The sequence below is a fragment of the Microplitis demolitor genome, chromosome 1, assembly GCF_026212275.2.
Source record: "Microplitis demolitor isolate Queensland-Clemson2020A chromosome 1, iyMicDemo2.1a, whole genome shotgun sequence".
NCBI lineage: Eukaryota > Metazoa > Arthropoda > Insecta > Hymenoptera > Braconidae > Microplitis > Microplitis demolitor.
The window spans coordinates 15,548,519-15,571,049 of NC_068545.1; the positions used below are offsets into that span (position 1 = coordinate 15,548,519).

The 22,531-nt window shown below is 30.2% G+C and overlaps 1 protein-coding gene and 1 long non-coding RNA gene across 2 annotated transcripts; one reads left to right on the forward strand and one right to left on the reverse strand.

Moving 5' to 3' along the window:
- Positions 1-22,285, reverse strand: LOC103572713 (probable actin-related protein 2/3 complex subunit 2). Its single transcript, XM_053738090.1, has 7 exons — positions 21,891-22,285; positions 14,377-14,470; positions 11,865-11,964; positions 5,270-5,471; positions 4,956-5,176; positions 354-555; positions 1-289 (listed from the first exon to the last, which is right to left on the reverse strand). The coding sequence occupies exons 1-7, from the start codon at positions 21,962-21,964 to the stop codon at positions 262-264; spliced, it is 921 nt and encodes a 306-aa protein (XP_053594065.1). The 5' UTR covers positions 21,965-22,285; the 3' UTR covers positions 1-261.
- On the forward strand, positions 1,482-4,943 carry LOC128667558 (uncharacterized). The gene is made up of 3 exons (XR_008403490.1): positions 1,482-2,596; positions 2,779-4,732; positions 4,838-4,943. It is a non-coding gene; the product is annotated as an uncharacterized LOC128667558 (long non-coding RNA).
- Positions 22,286-22,531: the final 246 nt, after the last annotated feature.

The window sequence follows — 22,531 nt, forward strand, 5'->3', positions numbered from 1 at the left end:
ATAGTTTCCAGTATTATCTTTATTAGTCAACAGAAAATATTAAAATATTTTAATTACAAATTATTTATTTAGCGACATATCAACTAGGATTTTGACAGCACTCCCTCTTTTAAAACGTCAAAATTTTATCCCTTTCTTAATGATTTCTGAGTAAGATACTGTACGTACTAAAACTTAATTTTGGCAAAAAAAAAAAACGAATAATTTGTTTATTTTTGCAATAGTTTTTCTTCATAATCGTTGAATCCATACTTGAAATATTTATTCTTTTCTGATGAAAGTTCGACCTCTGTAATAGTATACGTTTTATAATATTAAACATACTATTTATAAAATAATTATAAAATACTTACGTGATTGTTTTTTTTTCTGTATTTTTTGATTGAGATCGCGCTCGATTTAAAACTTTGAGAAAGTCTGAAGTTTTAGTACGCATTCTCGAATGAATATAAACTTTACTGCATTTTATGTGATAATGCAAATAGTTGCGGAACATATGAATTAAATCAATTGTATTAGCCCGGGCTTCTCCATTTGTATGTCGCGGGAATAGAACTTAAAAAATATAAATACAATGAAATTGAAAAAAGTGTAAAACTCAAATGTGCATACCTCAATCACGCATTTTGTAGATAAAATAATCTATTGAAATTTTTAAATTACGATTGAAAGGATTTTAGCTTCTAATCTTAATAATTTGTAACTCAATTAACAGACAAATACTCTTAGACAATCGGCTGCTCAATTTTAAAACCCAGTAACTGACAAAAACAAAACTTTTCCGAAAACCTTCGAAAAATATTTTACCCTGGTGGTTCGGCGGTCACCACCCCTAGGTGAAAATATTTCGCTGAAAATAGGCCGAAACAACTTAACTTGGCCGAAATCACGCTGAAACTATAAAATTTTATTGTAATAAGCCGATACTTGGCCGACAAATGAATCGGCCTATTCTCGGCTAGTATTTTGTTTTTTTTTTTTCAATAAAATTATCGCGAGTAAAAATCTTTGACCGAAAGTAGGCCGACAGTTAAATCGGCCTGTTTTTGGCCATAGTTTTTTTTTTACATAAAGTTATGGTACTTGAACAAAATTTCATGCAACTCAAAATCGAACATGAAAAATTTTCAAGATTTCGGTAATTAAACACGACTAGTGAATTAATATTATTGAAAAATTATAGATCTAATTATAAGATTTATATGATCAGAAATATATTATTATTATTATTCATTTTTTTCTTTTATTTAGTCGTTAAAGCGTTGGTCTTTCCTTCGGTAGGGCCCGGGTTCGAATCCCACTAAAGCGTGTGCGGTTAGTTGGTAATTCTAGCGTTTTTTCTCGAAATAAAAAATGTCTACTAGATTTAGAAATTAAATTAATCAGATACCTGATAATTCCTGCATCACCAAAATGATTGAGCAAAAAATAAAAAAATAAAAAAAAAAAAAAAAAAAAAAAAAAAAAACAGAAGTCGAGTAAGTCTTTTTTTTCTTTTTCTTTTTCAATTTAGTTAAAATTTCTATACATAGCTATGAATATATTGGAAATTTTAATATATGGCCATATATACTGCACTTTTTCGGCCGAGAAAAAATTATTATTTTTTCAGTTTGAAATATTTTCACCCGGGTCCATACACAATAGATTAATGATGATTTTTGAAGTGATAGAGATTCAGTAATCGGTAAAATGGAAATTTTTCTGATCACTGGAGTTTCAACAGTAACGACTATACTAACATGGGTTTTTGCTGTGGTTTTCCTTCGCCGCTACTCTCTTAAGGAGGTTTGATACCCATTATTTTTTAGGAGATCTAGGAAAAAGGATTTTCTATTGTATTTTTGCAAGATTACAACTGCTACACACCAAAATTTCATTAATAGAATATGTTATGAATTGACTTAGTTTTAGGAATTAATACAATATATTTTCATTATAATTGCGTTGAATCGTAAAAGGAATTTTTTTTTAATAAAATAATTTTTTTTTTAATGAAGTAAGTGATTAAAAAGTAAACGCGGAAGTTCGGCAACATCGCGCTAATCTTTAGTAACTTTTTCGTACACTATTGTTGGTCACAAGGTTTATTACTAGCTGAAGCTCAGGTCTGACACGAGTACTATTTGGTAGTCAGTGCTGCCAGAACGTGCGATATTTTTACCCCCTCCTGTCATTACAGTCAATGCTATTTCACCTCAAGAGGGGGTAAAAATATCGCACGTTCTGGCAGCACTGATGGTAGTGTGTATTAGTGAGTAAACAGAAAAGAATGTCAGCTGATTTTTGTTTTTATTAATTACGGAAGAAAGTAATATTAAAAAGAGGAAATATTGGAAAAGTAAATTAGTATCAGAAGCTGTTATAATAAACGTTTAAAACTATCAGAAACAGGAAAAAAAAAACAGAAAAAAGAAGTTTAAACGCTAGACGTATATTTGCGAAAAAAATTTATATTTTTCGATGTAACTTTTTTTTTTATTATTTTACGAAAAAATGATATCTGACCATTTTTGTACATCGTTATTTAAAGAACAACTTTTATTCGCATCATTTTTTAATTAAGTCAATAACTAAGGTTTTACAGCGCTCCGAAGTGAGTACTATTTTTCAGTACTCTTAACTATACCTATATTATACGTGTGTACCTATAATATGTCATCAGTTATTGTTTGTTTTTTTTTCTTTTTTTTTTACTTTATTATTATAACTTTTTTAATCACAAATTATGCAACATTATTAATAATTAATTATTGACTCTTTTTCACTCCATAACAGGATTTAACAATTATTGATTTTTAAAATAATTTTAAATCTGATGGCCGTTACCGGGAATACTATTCAGGTAGAAAATACCCAAGTGACAATGAGGGAATAAAAGAACAGCTGCCTGCTATTGTTATTATTATTCCAAACCTCTGTTATTGTAAGAATAGCTCATAACATAGCTCATACAAACAATTCGCCAAGGCAGTGACAAAAAGTACATTTAACTTATCTTCACTTCCTCCAACACAAGACACAGCTCGCTTTCATACTTTCCGAGTCTACCATCAGGTCCAATCGTGGCTTGGTAATTATAACGATCCTGAAGACTGGGGCTGGAAAAAATGTGGAAAATTATTGATGCCGGTGCAGAACTCTAAACCTCCAGCACCCCCTGAGCGTCTAAAATTGATCTTTTGCAAATGCAAAGGAAACTGTGGGGCGATGTGTGGATGCTGAAAAGCAGGAATTAAATGTTCTGCAGTGTGCTTCCATTGTTCTGGAGAGACTTGCAGCAACGTAATGGAACTCTCAGAATTAATAAATGAAAATGACTTTGATGATGAACCGCCAACATTAACACCCCTTCCTTCTCCAGTTTTCCCACTGGTATTTAATTCAGAAAGCCGATCAGATGCTGAGCTGCAGCCTGGTCCATCGAAACGACTGAGGACGGAGTAATTCTAATTTAGAAAATCACCGTGGATTATGCCTATTGGAGATACCACGTAAAAGAAACGCGCCTCTAGACTCTACCTCGTGGGTGGTGGGGAAAAGAGTCAATAATTAATTATTAATAATATTGCAAAATTTGTAATTAAAAAAGTTATAATAATAAAGTAAAAAAAAAAAAAAGAAAAAAAGAAACAAACAATAACTGATGACATATTATAGGTACACACGTATAATATAGGTATAGTTAAGAGTACTGAAAAATAGTACTCACTTCGGAGCGCTGTAAAACCTTAGTTATTGACTTAATGAAAAAATGATGCGAATAAAAGTTGTTCCTCAAATAACGATGTACAAAAATGGTCGGATATCATTTTTTCGTAAAATGATAAAAAAAAAGTTACATCGAAAAATATAAATTTTTTTCGCAAATTTCTGAAGATTTTCGCTTATAACTTTTTTATTTATAGTTCTACGACAAAAAGTTACTGGACCAAAGTTGTAGAGAATTTAATTTGCAACAAAAAATGTTAACAAATTTTTTTTTTAAATAAATAGTTTAAGAGATATATCGTAAATACCATTTCAACCCCTATTTTCAAGATAGCGGCCGTGGGACAAGGGTGGCGACCCCACAAACTTGGTTTTAGCTTTACACTGACCCCCCCTACACATCAAAAAAATAAAATTGCGTCCTCTAAAAAACTCAAGGTAAGGCCTAAAAAATGTAACATTTCAATGGACTAGTAGTAGGGGTTAAACAGTCAAAATGATACTGGTGCTCCAAGCTTATTAGTTATTCAAATTTCCCGCGGATGTGTCATTTTATGCTGTTGCCGTCGTTACTCAGCTTCACGACACATGCGACGTCATTAACTAAAATTCGCTTCTTGTTTCATTAATAATTTAATTACAAACCCATGATTAAACTTTAAAAGAATATTAATGTGTTCAGAAATGTTTAATTATTTGAAATTGAATAAGTTATAGCGATGGTATTATTGTAGCAAGAACTATAGCACTTTGAAAAATGATTCCGATTTACGTCCTTGTATAAGAACGAAGTTTGAAAATTTATTGCTCGAAAACGGTGAAGTGAATCGACTTGAAATTTTAACAATGATCCCTTTTTTTTATAATTCTTTCGATAAAAAAAATTTCAGAATTTTGGTGTTATTTCGAAATCAGTATCGAGCCTCCTTAAGGTGGGGTGTAGAGCATCCCGTAATGATGCAGTGCAGCAGACACAAGTCGATTCACAGCCGCACAAAATTGGAGTAATAGGAAAAAATGAGTTGAGTAAACATTTATACCATGTAACAGGCAAAGCCTATATACGAGTTGAAATATAATAAAATAAATAAATAAAATAATAAATAATCGTATTTTCTAATTACAGTTAGTGTATTAATAAAAGTGTGGAAATGATTGAACTTGAGAGAAATAGCCTAATGTTCGCGCTTGAGGTATGCAATTAGAAATATTTACTTGTTTTTTTATAAGGAGTAATCAGGTACCAAATGTTATATAGCCAATACTGTCACCAACAGCGGCGTTGCATTCTTGAAGTTCTAAAGGTGGTTCTCGATGACTAAAAAGTACTTGAGGCGCTGTATGACTAGCCCTTCTGCCTTCTTTAAGTTCTTGTAAAAACATTTTCCCAATTACCATGTCATCTTCGTCTTTGAATATTGTACTAAAAACTACTGTCACTCGATCGCTTTTGGCTTCAATATATCTAAAGGAAACAATGTACATTTAAAAACAATCAAATTGATAGAAAATGCCTATAGATTATTTAGAGAATAATGAATTCTGATTAAAATTTTACATTGTCTCCTGATCACGGTAATGTATGACAGCTCTTTTTGGAAGATGTCCATCTGCTAGGTCATTGTACTGCGCTTGATAATCAAAATATTTTTCAAAGATACTTGCAAAGCAATGTCTTTTTAGCAATCCTATTTTTTTTACAACTATTTCCCAATTTTCTGGTAAATTTTTTAAATCCATTTGCACTGATACATCGTATCCTGAAAACAAAATAAATTTTGTAATAAAAAGAGTATATATTCCAACCCTAGCGAATTTGTTTATACTGAAAATTTAAGGTTTTTTTGGGTTCATTTCCGGTACAGTTGAAATTAAATAACATTTCGGTATGTTTTGAGTAATATACCCAATTCATACCCAGATTATACTCAAATCATCTTATGTTTTGGGTATACATATTTTGATATTTTTCATACTTAAATGATACTGAAAAAATATATATTCCAAGCTCAATTTATAGTCAAACTATACTGAAATCAGAAAGAATAAGGACAATATCTTTCTATATAAGTATTTACCTGTAAAAAAAGGAAAATGTTTCTTTAAAATTTGAAGTAAATAAATCTATGGAATACATAAAAAATTATAAAAATATTATTTTAGTTAAGCATTTAGCATTATAATGATTTTTAGTGGTAAATATAGATTCTCTGTATAAAGTTTCGCCACGTACATGTTCAACATTGATCTCAGACTGTATTAAAAGTAGTGTTTTCACAAAAAAGTCTGAAATCACAAAAACACCAAGAAACTGAGATTTTTAAAAATTAAAAAAAAAATACTTGAACGTACATGGTGTACGTTGTTGAAGTCAACTTAAAATATTATTTAATTGGAGACATTCAAGAGATATTACAAGACTGAATTATTTATTAATAGCATAACGCACACCAAATACATTTAAATATTTTTTTTTTAATTTTTAAAAATCTCAGTTTCTTGGTGTTTTTGTGATTTCAGACTTTTTTGTGAAAATATTACTTTTAATGCAGCCTGAAATCAATGTCGAACGTGTACTTAGCGCAACTTAATACAGAGGATCAGTTTTTGGGGGTGATTTCAAATACTTTTGTAGAACAAAATCATTTACTTAACTATTCTTTTGATAAAAAACTTTTTTCTGTGATATAAAAAAAAATTTTTTTTAAATTATTGTTTTAAGCTCCAAATTAGTTTTTGATACGTACTAATCCGTCAATTTCAAGTCAGTGAAAGTTTCCTCCAATTTGACGAAAAGTTGTTGCCAACTATGAAATATTCCAACAATTATAGACTGTTATCTTTGGAAGGTAAGTTTACGCTAAGAGTAGTCTGAAAGTTGCGAGGAAATGGCCGAAAAACAAGAGTTATTTTCAATTGGACAGGAAGTTGTAGGAAAAATGACGTAAACTAATAAAACGACATCTCTTTACAATCAATTTTACGTCAAATTCCGATATTTTCTCACAATTCAACGTAATTGAAACATTTTTCAAATAGCTCGTTAAATTTGTTTACTTTTAAAAACGTATTTTTTACCAAACAAAATTTAGTAAAAAAGGGAAGCAAATTTAACGAGCTATTTGATTGCGTAGAATTGTGAAACCAGGAACCACCTAAAAAGTTGTGGAATAGATAGTACTTTGTTGTCACAAATTTTCAGGAAAATCAAAATATACATGATTTTCAGAAAACGACTTTAAAGTTTTAAAACTCAAAAATAACACGGAAAAATTTTTCCGAAAAATTATTTGTATTTTTTTTCTGAAAGAACATGGAAAAACGAAACTTTTTTATTCTTTGAGTTTTTTTCTTTAAACAAATTTTCAAAAAGCTACAAGCAAAAATCCATAAAAAGAGCGGTTTTTTTTTAAATTCCAAATCTTCTGAACCAATGATCAAAAAAATCTCAAAATTTAGGAGGATGAGTTTTTTGATGAGTATCAAAAAATATCAAAAAATGACGGAAATTAACAATTAAAATTCTCAAAACCGTCCGATTTGGTGTGGAGTGCCCCCTATATATATATATATATATATATATATATTTTTTTTTTTTCACCAATAGAATATTTGCAACCTACTTCATTAAAATAGATAGAAAATGTTAAAATTTTTTTAAAGTTGCATCATGAGGACAAATACAACAGTTAGATTTTTATAAAATCTACTAAAAAGTGAATAACCAATAAAAAAAATCTGGGCATCGGTTGGCCCTGCGGCCCAAAACTTCACGCTATTTTCGAGCTCCAGGAGCTTGAAGACATTAGTGTGAATAAATTTTCGAGCTCGAAAATACTTTTGTACGTAATTGTTTTTTTTATGAGCTTTTCAAGCTGAAACAAGTTGCATTTTATGTTAAAAATCGAAAAGTTATGAATATATTCGATATCGAAAATCATTAATAAACACAAGTTTTATCAATTTTTATCTCGAGCTATGTACAATCCCGTAAAAAAATGAAACATATATGGCCATGTATGGCTGTATAGAGTTCATATATAATCCATATATGGCCATACAAACTTTGTTAATACATTCATGCATAATGGCTGCCCAATTTCAAAACACAGTAACTGACAAAAATAATTTTTTTTTAATATGTATTGAATCATGTCCAGAAGACTCCACTGGGACTAAAAATATTAAAAAATCGATTTTGAAAAATTTGTTTCTTACTGTGTTTTAAAATTGAGCAGCCGATGACCATGTATAAATCTTATGAGGCCATGTATGGCCATACATTAATTAAACATATATGGCCGTATATAGTTCATATATGAATCATACATCGCCATGTACGGTTGTGTATGACTATGTATGCCCATATATGCCCGTGATTAATCAAAGATATATAGCTATAATGGCCGTTTACAGTCCATGTATGAGCATATATGGCCATACATAAAAACGTATAACTATATATGACCATGTATGCCCGTGATTAACTCAGCACTATCCCAGAGAGTAGCCATTGCTATATTGTTTTTTCCGTGCATAATATACATTTCTTAACATGGAAATCTGTTAAACTATATTAAATATAATTCCAACTATATGTTTACCCGTGAAAACCAAACATATATGGCCACATGATTATATATGATCATGTATTCCCATAATCAATGAATTATATACAGCCATGTATAGTTCATGCATGGGCATGTATGAACTCTATACAAAGATTTTGTTTAAATTTGTTGCGTAAACTGATGAATTCTGAATTTTAGGCGATTTTATGCCAATTATAATTAATGCCAACCTTTCAAGCTCTGTTACTCAAGTATGATTAGATCATGTCATATATGGCCGTATCAATCTATGTATGGTCATACATAGCCAATTCACATAAATGACCATGTATGGTTATATATGGCCGTACACGGTTATATATGGCCACGCCCGGCCAATAGGGTTGCAAAAAATGCATTTTTTTTAATGCGTTTTCGATATACTTGATTAATTAAAAATAAATGTTTAATTTAAAATTATTTCAGTTATAAATTTTTTCATAATTAGGTATTTGATCAGATAGTAATTATCCATTTTTGTTTAAATCCAATAATTATGATAAAATACATTTGCCATTTTTTATTTGATTAAAAATTAAAAGAACTTACATTAATTAAATTTAATTTAATTAAATTAATTAAATTTTTTCCATTATCCATTTTTTAAGAAATGGATTAATTAAATCTTTTCCGTTATTCATTTGTTTAAAAATGAAAAATAAAAGAAGTTTTATTAATCCATTTTTTTTTAATTAAAAATCAAAATACTTATAATTATCCATTTAATGAAAAATGAATAATTCAAATCATTTGAATCATTCATATTTTTAATAATCACAATTTTATTTTTTTTATTGGAAAATTTGCACCACAGTATTTGAACAATCAAACATGTAATAATACACGAAGACAAATTAATTATATTACTTACGATACAAAATTTTTAATTTTAACCATTTGAAATGATATACAATTTTTCAGTGATTATAATCATTACCCGAGTCAAAGTTTGAAATGTAGATTTGCCCTCCATATTCTAAATTAGGTAATTGAGGCTGAAATCATAGTTATATGAGGATATTGAGGGTCAAATCAAATTCGAGCAATAAGACAAGCTATTGAGCAGAACTATAAATCTGACCTAACTTTAGGAGTTTTGTCTGCTTTTACCAAATGTAGGGTATATTTACAGTTGGCAGGAATGTAAAAATACCCTCCAAAACCTACTTTTTAATTGTGGAAGAGATCCTTATCAGAGCTTCGCTGGTAGGTAAGGGGAACGAAGAGACGAAGGGGATATCCACTATAAGATAAAAATGGCTACGATAGTCGTGAATTTTTAAATAAAAACGTTATAAATATTTATAAATTATTTTATAGTATAAAGATAAAATAGAAAGAATCGATTCAAACATCAATTGGTATTTCAGTAGAAATTGGTGATCGTATGGTTATAGCTGTGAAATTTATTAATACTGAAGAACTTGAATAAATTAATTGTTTTAAAATATTGACAATATATAATAAATATTTTAACTGAGCCATCGTTATAGATATCTATTTATTTTAATTTATCGAAATTTATTAAATTAAAAAAAATAAATTTTATGAGTTAATTTAATTATTTTTTCGAAAGAGTCAACGTATATTCCTAATTTTTTATTTGTACACAATTTTTTTTTTGTTTATAAGAGTGTAGTCAATAGTTTATTTATACCATAGTAGACATTTTTTTTCTTTCTTTCTATCTTTGAAAAAACTATTAATTAAAAATAGTTATTATTCAGAAAATATTTGAATATCGATTGGGCAAAATAAATATTCATTTAATTGAAATCTTCAAACCGCCAGGACAAAATAAACATAAATAAGAAAAAATTTGGGACTTACTAAAATTCAATGGATTTAAAAGAGTTAAAAAATTTTCTAAGTCCAGAATAATTTTACAATTTTATTTTGGACAGAAAAATTTAGTCGACTGACAAATGTTGAGAAATTTATAAGTCCAACAAAATACAGTCTTAAATTAAATTTTAGGCTATGGAGGATAAATCACAGTTCTAAAATCACTTTGAAAGTATGATTTTAACCTCCCAATGCTACTTTGAGGGCATGGAGATTGAAATTACAGTTCAACTGTGAGCTACAAGCCTGTTAACAAAAGAATTGAGGGTATCTAGGCTAAAACCACATTTCAGATTTCGACTCAGGATAATTTTAACATTGAAAATGACGACAGTAACAATTGACGATGGTAACGATTACTATCAAAAATGATAATTATAAGTATTAAGGATTATATTAGTTACAATCGAAGATGGTAACTGTTACCATTCAAGGTTGTAAAAATTTTGAAACAAAAAATAGGATAAATTTAAATTCTCCATTTATATTCGTACGTGCGTGCGTTCGTGCATGTGTGCGTAAGTATGTGTGTGTGCATGTGTGCTTGTTTGCGTGTGTGCGTGCGTATGTTTGTGCGTGTGTGTGCACGCATACGGGTGCGTAAGTATGTGGTACATAGGTGTGTGCACCCGCGCGTAATAACATAAAATGTTATTCTTTTGTTTACTCATAATATAATATCAAATTCATACAATAACAAGAATAAATTGAATGCTCTGTTCTCAAGAAATTTATAATTAATAATAATAAACCAATATTTTGAACGTATTTCTTGAACCAAGAAATTCTTGTTTGGACAATATTATTCTATTTTCTCAGTGTGAGGATCGAATACTATATTTTACATTGAAATTACATCTAAAACCAAAAGACTTTTGTAAAATATTAATTACTTAACTGTCATACACATCGGCCAACTAACTGGTGTCCGGTCAATAATTGGTGCATTTACCCCATTCATTAATAATTATCAATTTAAAATACGAGTGAGGTTAAACAGGCCTCTGACTCAGGAATAGAGACACGGTCGTCTCGCGCCGCCCATATACACGCATACACATATGTATTTGAACGTGTACTTGGCACGAGACACTGCTGTGTCTCCGGATAACCATTTACCTATTGATTTAATTATTTACTTATGCTATGTTTTTTTTTTACTAAAAAAAAAAAATTCAATTCTAAAGGAAATGTATCCGTTTATGTTTGATAGACATAGAAATATCATTAATTTATTATTTATTTGATTCTATTTCAATAATAATATAGATAGTTAACACAAATTTAATGTATATAAAAAAAAAAAAAGACGATAAATAAGAACGAAGTTGTTCATTTCATCAAGACCTGTGACAGCGGCAAGAGCACTTCACGAGACTCTCATATGATAGGTCACAAGTTCAAAACCTCAGTCCATTAGTATTTTTTTTTTTATTATTTATTTTAAAAAAATGCATAAACTAATTGTCCAACTAATCTTATCAAATATATTGAAGATATCGATATCTGAAATTTTTTTTATCTCAGTATAACTTCGGAATAAATGGTTTAAAAACATACCTAAACTATTAGTATGGATGAGTATAATTTGAGTATACTTTTAGAATTTTACTGAAAACATAGTCAAATACCAGGTATGTTTTAGATATTTTTTCGGTGTAACCGCATTCGCTAGGAAATAGAGCAAATGTAACTTACCAGTCTCTGTGTCAGCGAGGTAAGCGCCATATTCTTTTTTGAGTAGATCATCCACACCATGTTCTTGTAATTGCTTATAAAACTTGAGGAGGATACTTATCTATAGGAGTAATTATGTATATTTAATGATTGAATATTAATAAATATAGTACAATGAATAACAGAACAAGTGATAAATGTCAAACAAAAAGCTATTATTTTCAGAAAATTCGGTTATAATGGCAATACGTAATCATTAGGGATCTTCATATTTAGGCGATATTTATTTTTTTCTATCCTACCTGGAAAACTAACAATTTATAGAAAAAAAAAAACACTCCCGCTTAAAAAAAATTGTAAATCAATTAGGGGCTAAGCGCATCGAAAAAATCGATTTCCCATTCAAATAACATAGGAAAAATAAAATTTTTTAATTTGAAATTTTTTACCTTGGCAATGGGTCATTGCACGGATAAGCCCGGCATACGAAGTCGAGTTAAACTTTGAGATCTTTTCACTTTTCTGGCAAAACTAACGGACTCATCACAAAATTTCACGCAATCGTTTTCTAGACAATTTTATTTCCTTCAAATTATCTCTGATAATTTTTTTTGAAATTCTGCATTGTTTTCTTGTTATTTCCATTTTAATGCCAAGCTCTTAGAATCGATTAGAACACTATTTTTTTAGGAGCTCGACATTAAATTGGAAATAACTAGAAAACAATACAGAATTTCAAAAAAGTCGAAATAACTAGAAAATTATGCAGAATCTGAAAAAACTTTTTCAGAGATAATTTGTAGGACATAAAATTGTCTACAAAAAAGATTCCATGAAATTTTGTGATGAGTCCGATAGTTTTGCCGGAAAAGTAAAAAAATCTCGAAATTTACTCTAACTCGGCTTCGAGCTCCATAACATTTGAACAAATGGATTTATCAAAAAATGAAAAAAACCGTTTTTTGTAGAGCGTTAAATTCTATACTAAATGGTATGTTGGGCTTATCCGTACAATGAGACATTGCTAAAGTAAAAAAATTCAAAACTAAAAAATTTGGAGACAATGAAGAGAGTTCTGAGACCGAGTTGAAGGCTTCCATAGCAAGGAATATGGATAGTATGTTCAGAAAATACCTTATGCCTTTTAAATCACAGATGGATAAGCACCTGGAGAGCATCAAGTCAGATATGAAAAAAGTACTTGAAAAAAATGCCAGAATGAAAGGTAGGATCTTGGAGCAGGAAAATAAGGTGAAGAAGTTGACATCTGGAGGTCGAAGTGAGGTAGACGACATTATATCAGAGATGAACGAAAAAGAAAAACGTAGCTGCAGGGTGATTGTCTTCAATGTTCAAGAATCTTTAAAGTCTTATGGAAAAAGCAGGCAGGAGAATAACAAAATGCGTTTGGGGATGAATAAACGTTAGACAAAGTATTTAGAATTGGCAAACCAGCAAAAGTAAAAGTGGTTCTGATTGATTTCAAGAGCTCGACATTGAAATGGGAATAACTAGAAAACAATGCGGAATTTGAAAAAGCTTGACTGAAAATAATTTGTAGAGAATAAAATTGTCAACAAAAAAGACCTCATAACATTTTTTGATAAATCTGATAGTTTCACCGAAAAAGTAAAAAGATCTCTAACTTTACATCGAGCTCTAATAACTTTTGAACAATTGGATTTATCAAAAAAATGATAAGAGACCTTTTTTATAGAGCGTTCAATTTCCTACAAAATTCTATATTAGTCTATTCGATCCATTGATTTCTTAAGGATATAAAAGTATTTAAAGCTAAAAAAAAAATTTTTCCCGTGTTATTTAAATAGGAAAATCGAATTTCTCAATGAGCTAGGTCTGTAATCGACGTAGAATTTTTTTTCTTGCGCGAAATTTTGTTTTTTGTGTTGAACTATAATCTTTTCCACATGCAGTTAAAAAAAAAAATGTTGCTCCGAAATGACGCACCCTAACATATATATATTGCAACGAATGTGAAACTGATGTTTTAAAATATTTTAATAACTAGAAAACAAATGCCTTCTTCTCTTGTTTTATATATATGCGACTAAAGCCAGTCAGTCTTATATTGACAATTAAAAAACAAACATTTGTATTCAATAAACTATATATCTCTCTTGCTTTCTTTTACTGCTGTTAACTTTGGTGTTGTTATTCCTAATTTAAGTGTGTTATTATTGTAGTATATAAGTGATATTAATTATAAGTAATCAGTCATTACAATATATAAAAAATATATAAATTTATTAACAACGTAAGTCAATTCTGATGTATTACCTTACTTGAACGATTTTCTACAACTATTTCTTCAAATTTTACGATGTTTATTTAAAATTCCAGAAGTAACACGCAAAGGCAATTCATTAAATTTTATTCTAAACTAGAATGTTTATATGACTTTATTATTTATTGACATTATCAATTTGTGATCAAATGCATTCATTTGTAGAAATCTACCTTTCATTCTGGCTATCAGATGGCATTTTTATTAAAATTAAATTTTGTAACTTACCTTAAGTTTTGTCTTATCCCCATTTGGATTGGAAACATGGAATATGACTCCATCAAAATCAACGATAGTAACATCTGTAGACTCTTGCTTATGGCTGTAAAAAATTATTATATTCACTTAGAACTGATATATAATAAGAGCTTCAGATAAGTTAGTAAGGATTTTCGAATTGTTTTTTCGTTTTGTTTAATAACTCTGCATCTCTTGATTTTAACTGTGATAAATCCTTCAATATCTATCAATGTTCATGATAAAAAAAAAATTTATATTTCGAGGCAGATAGAATTGCTCTATCATATCATATTAAAAAATTGGTCTATCGGTTGACTCTGTAGGCCAGCCCCAAAACTTCCCACTATTTTCGAGCTTCTTGAGCTAAAAAATATTGTTGTGAATACATTTTCGAGCTCTTCGAGCTTTTGTATACCGTTGTTTTCGAAAAAAACATTTTTTACCATTTTTTTTTCCAACGATATCTCTCGAGCGAATTGACCAATTGAGGCGGTTGAGGTGGCAATTTACGCGTTTTATTGAGTTCTAAGCTGATCAGATTTTGGAATTAATTTATCTAGTCTATTTTGAGATATTTCACAAAAACTTAAAAAAAAAAATTTTTTTTTTAATTCTTCCGACAACGGTTACTTTTGAAAGAATGAACCGATTTTGATGGTTGAGGTAGCATTTTACGCAGCTTATAAAATTTAAGAGCTGATCAGATATTAGAATCAATCCATCAAGAACATAAAAAGTTATCCAAAAAAAACATTTTTTAAAAAATTTTACCGATCAATTTTAATTTTTTACAGCTTTTAGATATTGTCAAGCCGCGTTGAATGCCGCCTTGGCTATCAAAATCTATTGATCCGTTCAAAAGTTACAAATATTCACATACGTATGTATGTACGTACACTCGAACATCATCTTGAAATTAGTCAGAATAGCTTCCCAAAACCTCAAAACGTCAAGATCTGATAGAAATTCGATTTTCGAAAATCGGACCGAAACTAGTCATAGGGTGGGCAGAAAATCCGCTTTTTTTAAATTTTCATTATTAATACCAAAAATATTTTTCTTTGTGCAGCCGCGTATTATTTTCTAGTCGCATTCGCTCTTGAGTATAAGTTCTCATAATTTTAAAGTGTAAATAAGTGTAAATAAATCTATAATTTATTTATTGATAAAATCTGTGTAATTTTTAATTGTTTAATTCACCTCGCCTAAACCAGATCCAACTGATTTATTCGCTCACTTTACATGTAGGAAATTCAATTTTCTACAAAACAGACCTGATAAAAATTTATTTAAAGTTGATAGTTACAAAGATAATAGCGATTCTTGGTGAAAGCCACCGAATAACGAGAAAAGTGACTATCTAAACATAAAACTGCTAGTTTCTGAATAACTATAAATTTCAAGTTTTTACCAGAAGGCCAATTTTGTAAGTAATTTAATTTCCCATGAAATTTATATGATAAAATTCATATTTTACCCTGAAAAAGTGATAATATCTTGAAAAATTATACTATTTGGAACAAAATTACAATTACCTCAGTAACTATTAACTTTACGTAATTTTATTATAGAACTATTTTTTACACGGGTATTGGCTTAGAGCCTTTTTCTACTACCTTTACAAATAAATAATGATGCAATAATTATTAATAAAACGATTACGTAGTCACTCAGCGACTTCCCCGTCGCATACACTCATACACACACAAAATCTCACAGGCTAAATCGCGGTTCTATCCCTCCTCAGGTGCTTTGGGGTGTCTGGTCGACTTTCCCCTCGGCCCTACGCGAGTCTCCCCTCCCAGAGGGTAAGCGGATGGTCTCCGTCGAACCCCCACCTACTCGACTAGTTTTACCTGCCGTGCCTCGGCAGAAGACCTCAGTACGGGGACACCAAATCTCCACGAGAGTAAAATTTCACTTACCGAAGTCTGGGTTAAACTCGAGTTAGGTGAAGTTCCTTCTATTGTCCGGGGAATGGTCTTCCTCTGTAAAACGTCTCAGGAGACTACGTTGCCTATACGGGCTTTTGCTATCGATCTTATTACCTGGCCTTTTCAGCGTAAGTATGGAACGAATAATTCCCGTCGCCCTCTAGCATCGCCCGCGCAAGTACCGTGGAAAAGAAATTATTCTCGATTCAATTTTTTATAAAGGGAATAAAAATAAAGATGAAATGAAAGAAATATAATGTTGAGAGAATTAAAATCTTACTGTCCCGATCGCTCATTCTCTCATTATCTTTTCATTTGTTCGTCCGCCGTCACGAGTACTTTGCTCGGCCGGCCAAATTATCAGTATTTAGTATTTACCTAAACTCTTAAACGCATTCTTTTTCTATCATTCCACGATTTTATTTTATTAAAACTATTTTTTTCAATTTCCTCTGATTTTATCACTCAGGACTTAGAAGAATTTCAAACTCTACGATATTATTTCGCTTATTTCGTCTTCTCTCACAATTCTTTTAATCACTCGGGACTTAAAATAATTTCTCTCGGCCGCACGTTCATACGTTCCAATGTAATGATAATAGTAATAATACAATCATAGGAAAAATACTGATAGTATAATAATAATCGCAAATAGAATCACAATAGTTTTCAGTAGTCATAGTTAAGTAAAATGAAAAATAGTATCACAATAATCGTGGTAATAGTTATAGTGTTAATCGCATAAGAAAATCACAATAATAAGAGGTAATAGTAGTCATAATAACAAGTAGTAGTAATAGTAATAATACTAATAGCAATAGCGATTAGAATAAGCACCCTAGTAGTAATTGCATTAGTAATAAACATAAGAAATGGTAATACTATATATTTAGGGTGCTTCATTTTAGAGTAACATTTTTTTTTATTAAGTCTCACCTAAAAATCTTGTAGTCAGTGGAAAAACAAAAATTTTGGGCCGCATAGCAGCTCTTAATTCCGATTTTAACCCGTTGCTAATCCATTTTTTATTTTTCCCATTTACATAACATTGAAAAATAATTTCTTATAACTTTTTCCTTCCGCTTACCGTGTTAAAAATTTTTTTTGCATTTTGATTTGTGGGCTTTTGTAGAGGACTGAATTTGCTACAAAAAAAGGTCTTTTGAGTCGAGTCCGTAACTCGATTAGATTTCTATACAAATCGCTTCTTAGATTAAAATTTCGTAAAAATAGCACTAAATCTCATCTAGCGCCCAAACTATTGATAATGGATAAAAAAAATGTAAAGACCAATTTTGTAGGAAATTGTATGCCCTACAATTTTTTTGATCAAACAATTTGTCGTAACTCTCAAAGTTTAGTAACTACAGCCTCTTAAAATATAAAATCGGGAAAAAATTTATTTTCTACGTCTCTAAAAACTAATTTAATAGATCTACGTAAAAAAGTCAAACACAGATATTGTATGTCATCGGACTTACTAAAATCTAACGGCAGTAAAATTTTTTGAATCAATAAATCTATAGCTAGTACTAGTTTTGTAAGTCTCATATATTTAAGAAACTTTTTTTAAACTATTTAAGTAATTTGATTATTTATGTTAGGTCTAAAATTCATGCACAACTTATGTAGTATCAGTATTTATATCACAATTTTTCGGTTCGAATTTTTCACGTAGATCTATTAAATTAATTTTTGAAGACGTAAAAACTAAATTTTTCCTCGATTTTCTATTTTAAGAGGCTGTAGTTACAAAATAGATTATAAAAATGATGATAGATTACAAAAATCATAATAGATTACAAAAAATGTAGGGCATAAAATGTCCTACAAAATTGTTCCCTGCATTTTCTATCCATTATTAATATTTGGGGCGCTAGATGAGATTTAGTGTTATTTTTATAAAATTTTAATCTAAGAAGCGATTTGTGTAGAAATCTAATCGAGTTACGGACTCGACTCAAAGGACTTTTTTTGTAGCAAATTTAGTCCTCTACAAAAGCCCATAAGCCAAAATGCAAAAGAAAATTTTTAATACGGTGAGCGGAAAGAAAAAGTTATAGAAAATTATTTTTCAATGTTATTTAAATGGGAAAAATAAAAAATAGAAAAGTAACGGGTTAAAATCGGAATTAAAAGCTGCCATGCGGCTCAAAATTTTTGTTTTTCCACCGACTACAAGATTTTTAGATGGGGCTTAATAAAAAAAAATGTTGCTCTAAAATGAAGCACCCTAATATAGATATACATTCATCATTGAATAAATCACTTCCTTTAATCAGGGTGCTTAACTTGATCTTAACGACCCCAAAGAATCGATTTTTCGATTAATCTATTTCAGATCGCCCGCCCTGGAATTGACAGCTACACGGGAAGGAATTTTCTTTAAAAATTACCGTTAAAGTCACTGTAATCGTGGAACATAATGCGGCGCTTTCATTTATTACCATTTATGATATAAAAGTTACGAAAAAATTTATTTTTTTTGTAGTAGACTTCATAAAATTTACCAAAAATCGAATAAAATTTATAGTAGACTACAGTAAAATTTGTTAAAAGAAAGTCAAAAATTATCTCGATTACCGACATAGTATACTACATACCTAGGCCAGTAAAATAAAAAAAGTCTCAGATCACATGTAATTGTTGGCCGAGGCGAAGCCAAGGCTGACAAACATGTGGTCTGAGGCTTTCTTTTTTATTGGCCAAGGTGCGTATACTATTTTTCTGTTCGACGTAGCCGGAAAGTTGCAACTTTGCTCAGGGCAGCGGCCCGAAAGTCACCACTTTCCGGCCGGAGGGCAGAAAAATTATTAGGTCGTGCCATTCGTCCCACGATTACCGTGAATAAAACGGTAATTTTTAAAGAAAATTTCTTTTAATGTAGAAACAATTTGAATGGAAAAATGCGATTTGTACGTTTTTCTGAACAATTTTTCTCTTCATAAGAACTTTCCTTGGAGTTCAACGAATATTTAAAATAAAATAGCCGAATTGGTCGTGAAGTTCTCGAGTTTTCCGCTTAGCAACACGTTTAGTCATTAATTTTTATGAGTATAGAAGATAGATAGATAAATAGAAGATTAAAGTTGAATTCATAGCAAATTTCAATATTATTTGACTTTTCCGATGAAACTATTAGACTCATCAAAAAATATCTGAGGACTTTTTCAGTAGATTATTCTTTTCCTCTAAAATTATCCTTACAGAGTTTTGAAACTTACACAATGGTCTTGAGTTATTTGCAATTTAATATCAATTTCTTAAGAAAATTTATGTTCTGACCGTTTTTGACCAATTTTAAAATTGAAAGTAATAGATATTCGAGCTGAAAGGTATTTATTAATTAGGACTTTCTAAACATAAATTAGTGAAATTCACTGCGAATTAGTGAATGTGCACGGAGAAGCAGCTATAAATATACCACTGGTCGAATTAGTGGTATACTTGTAGGTGTACAAATAGTTACTATCCACTGATTTGCACTGAATTTTACTAATTTTTAAAGGGGACATAAACATTGAATAAAATTATATGATTATTGGAATAAAAATGTCCGACAAACATTGATTATTTTTGTTACAAAATATTTATCGAAATTTTCGATTAAAATTTATTCATATTTAAGGGAGACCACTAGTGTAAGGGCCTGAAAAAAAGATGATTTTTGGGAATTTTTTTAAAGAAAACTACTGCATGGAATCTTTTAATGTTTCAAGGATATATTCCTGGATATATAATCAATACAAGATAAAATTTTTGGACCAAAAAATTCAAAATTCAGTGAGTTATTCACAATCTTCCAACGCTCCGAAAAAAAAGTCCCCCTACTGCTACAGTGATAGCGGCCTTTACAGGGCATGAAATAAAAAATAACCAAAAAGTTTATTAAACTAGAAGGCGTTTCCCGTACCATGACGGGCTAAGAAAAAAAAATGAAATTTAACAAAATGGCGGAGTTTAAAAAAAAAAATTCAAATTTTGCGAGAAAATTTGATGATTTTTGGCCTGCCAAAATTACATTTTCGATTCGATTAGGAAAATGGAGGTTCATTGTACGTAGAAACATTTAAAAAAGAAGCTGCAATTCAAATCAAATCGATCGGATAATTTGTCTTCGAGTTGTAACTGCAGCAATTTTGAAAAAGGTATTTTCGAGAACCGACAAACGACTGCTCTTCAGATGGCTGTAACTCAAAAAAACTATTCGAAATATGCACTTGAAATTTTGGTATCGTTACATTCTGCCTTTTCCACTTATGGAACAGAATAATTCTTAATTTATCAGGTTGACGTCGTTAGGGTATCGATAGATCTTAGATGCGTCAGTTCGTCGATTATTCTATTAATTATTAATTTATTTAATTTTCAGGACTCAAAATTGTAATCCCAACCGATATCCATATCATTTATGAGGATGCGGAATTTGGGGAACCCTGGACAGACGGTAGCAGCGTACAGGCCAGGGTAAATTACTAGGTCGCCAGTTTTAGCATTCCCACCTTGCTGAAAAATTCCGATAGATTCTTATAGCTGTATGTATAAGACCCTATACTTAACTATGGCACTTCTCATAGAACTCATACATTCTTATAAAATCTCTATAGGAATTTATGAGAATCTATTGGATTCTATGAGATTTTCTAAACAGGGTAATGACAGGACAAGAGGTGAGGGTCGCCGGTATCAGCACTCCCGAATGTTCAGGCGAAACTTTGGGGTGCAAATGACACCCCAAAATAAAGGGTTAATTGATTTAGAATTAATTGTAGTTTTTTTTTATGAAGTGCAAAACAGAGGAGGTTCGAGCTCTATGAGCTCTCTCCAAAGACTGACTATTTTGTCATTATAAAAATATAATAAAGCCAACAGAGTTGACGAAATGTAGACGTTGCATCTCAGGTTCTCTGTGAAAGAATCGTCGTGACCCGGGTCGCATGCATCGTCATCTGTTTAGACTTCCCGCAAGCCACGGCGACTCTTTTATCGTAACTGATTTCCGTTACATCGAATAAAATTAATTTATTAAAAATAATTAATTTAATTCAATCGATAAAATATTACGGGAACGTAACGGTATGTTATTTTTGAAGTTATAGACTATCGAAATATACAAAAAAAAAATTGATTTTTTCAAAATTTCATACTAGTGGTCCCCCTTAACAAACGTTTTCCTACAAATAATGTGGCTACTGATAAGCTTAAAAAAAACAATGCTCCATAATGACACACCCTCATCTACATTATTTTTGCTATGAAACATTGAACAAATTACATCTACATAACTTTAAACGTTTTTCCTGGGAAATGAAACTTCATTGTAAGCAAACAATAACACTGTTCTTGAGACAAAATTGATATACTTAAGAATAATAGAAACTCAGGGACAATATTTATCTATTTATTTCTCTTTACCCATGATTTATAGCAAAAGGTTTGTACTTTTTAGTGACTTCTTGTTAGCTTATTTAAGAGTCAATTATATTCATAAGTCAGGTATCATCGTAGATAAATATACGAGTTTGAATAATAATATGTACAAGATAAAAAAAAAAATAATATACTTACCCTGAAAGCGAATTTTTAACTTTCGATTGTAATGTTTCTTCTAATATTCGATTGTTTATTTCAAGAAAAATCATCGTGATGAGTAATTCAACTTTATTAATAATAATTCTTGAAGTATAAAATTTTTTATGAAATATTTTGCAGTAAAAACCAAATTTGAAATTTTCTACACACTATTAGAGTAGATTAAAATGATAGGTTTAAAAGTTATTCATTCAATTGAGGTTACACATTCGACCGATCTAAACACTATCTATAAAATTATTTTTTTGACGTTGGACGGGATAACCAATACAAGTGTATAAAAAATGTTAACATGTGATATCACAAATGACTAAATTCCGCCACCCGGATAGCCACTGCCTGCAAATTGTCGTCAACTTGAAAATTCAACTCAATTGAAATCTTACTGCCAGGATTGAACACAAAATTGTCAGCCAAAGTTACAGAATAAGTTTTACGGCAAAGTTTCTGTCAAATTCTGACCGTATATAAACTTAGTAGTATTCATAAAGTACCCTGATAGCCACTCTAACCGTAAGTTAACTACAACCCTCAAAGCCACTTTCGCTTGAAATTATTTGAAATTCGCTCCTCGAATTCGCCGTCAATTTAACAGCCAAAGTTGGAAACAAAAATTT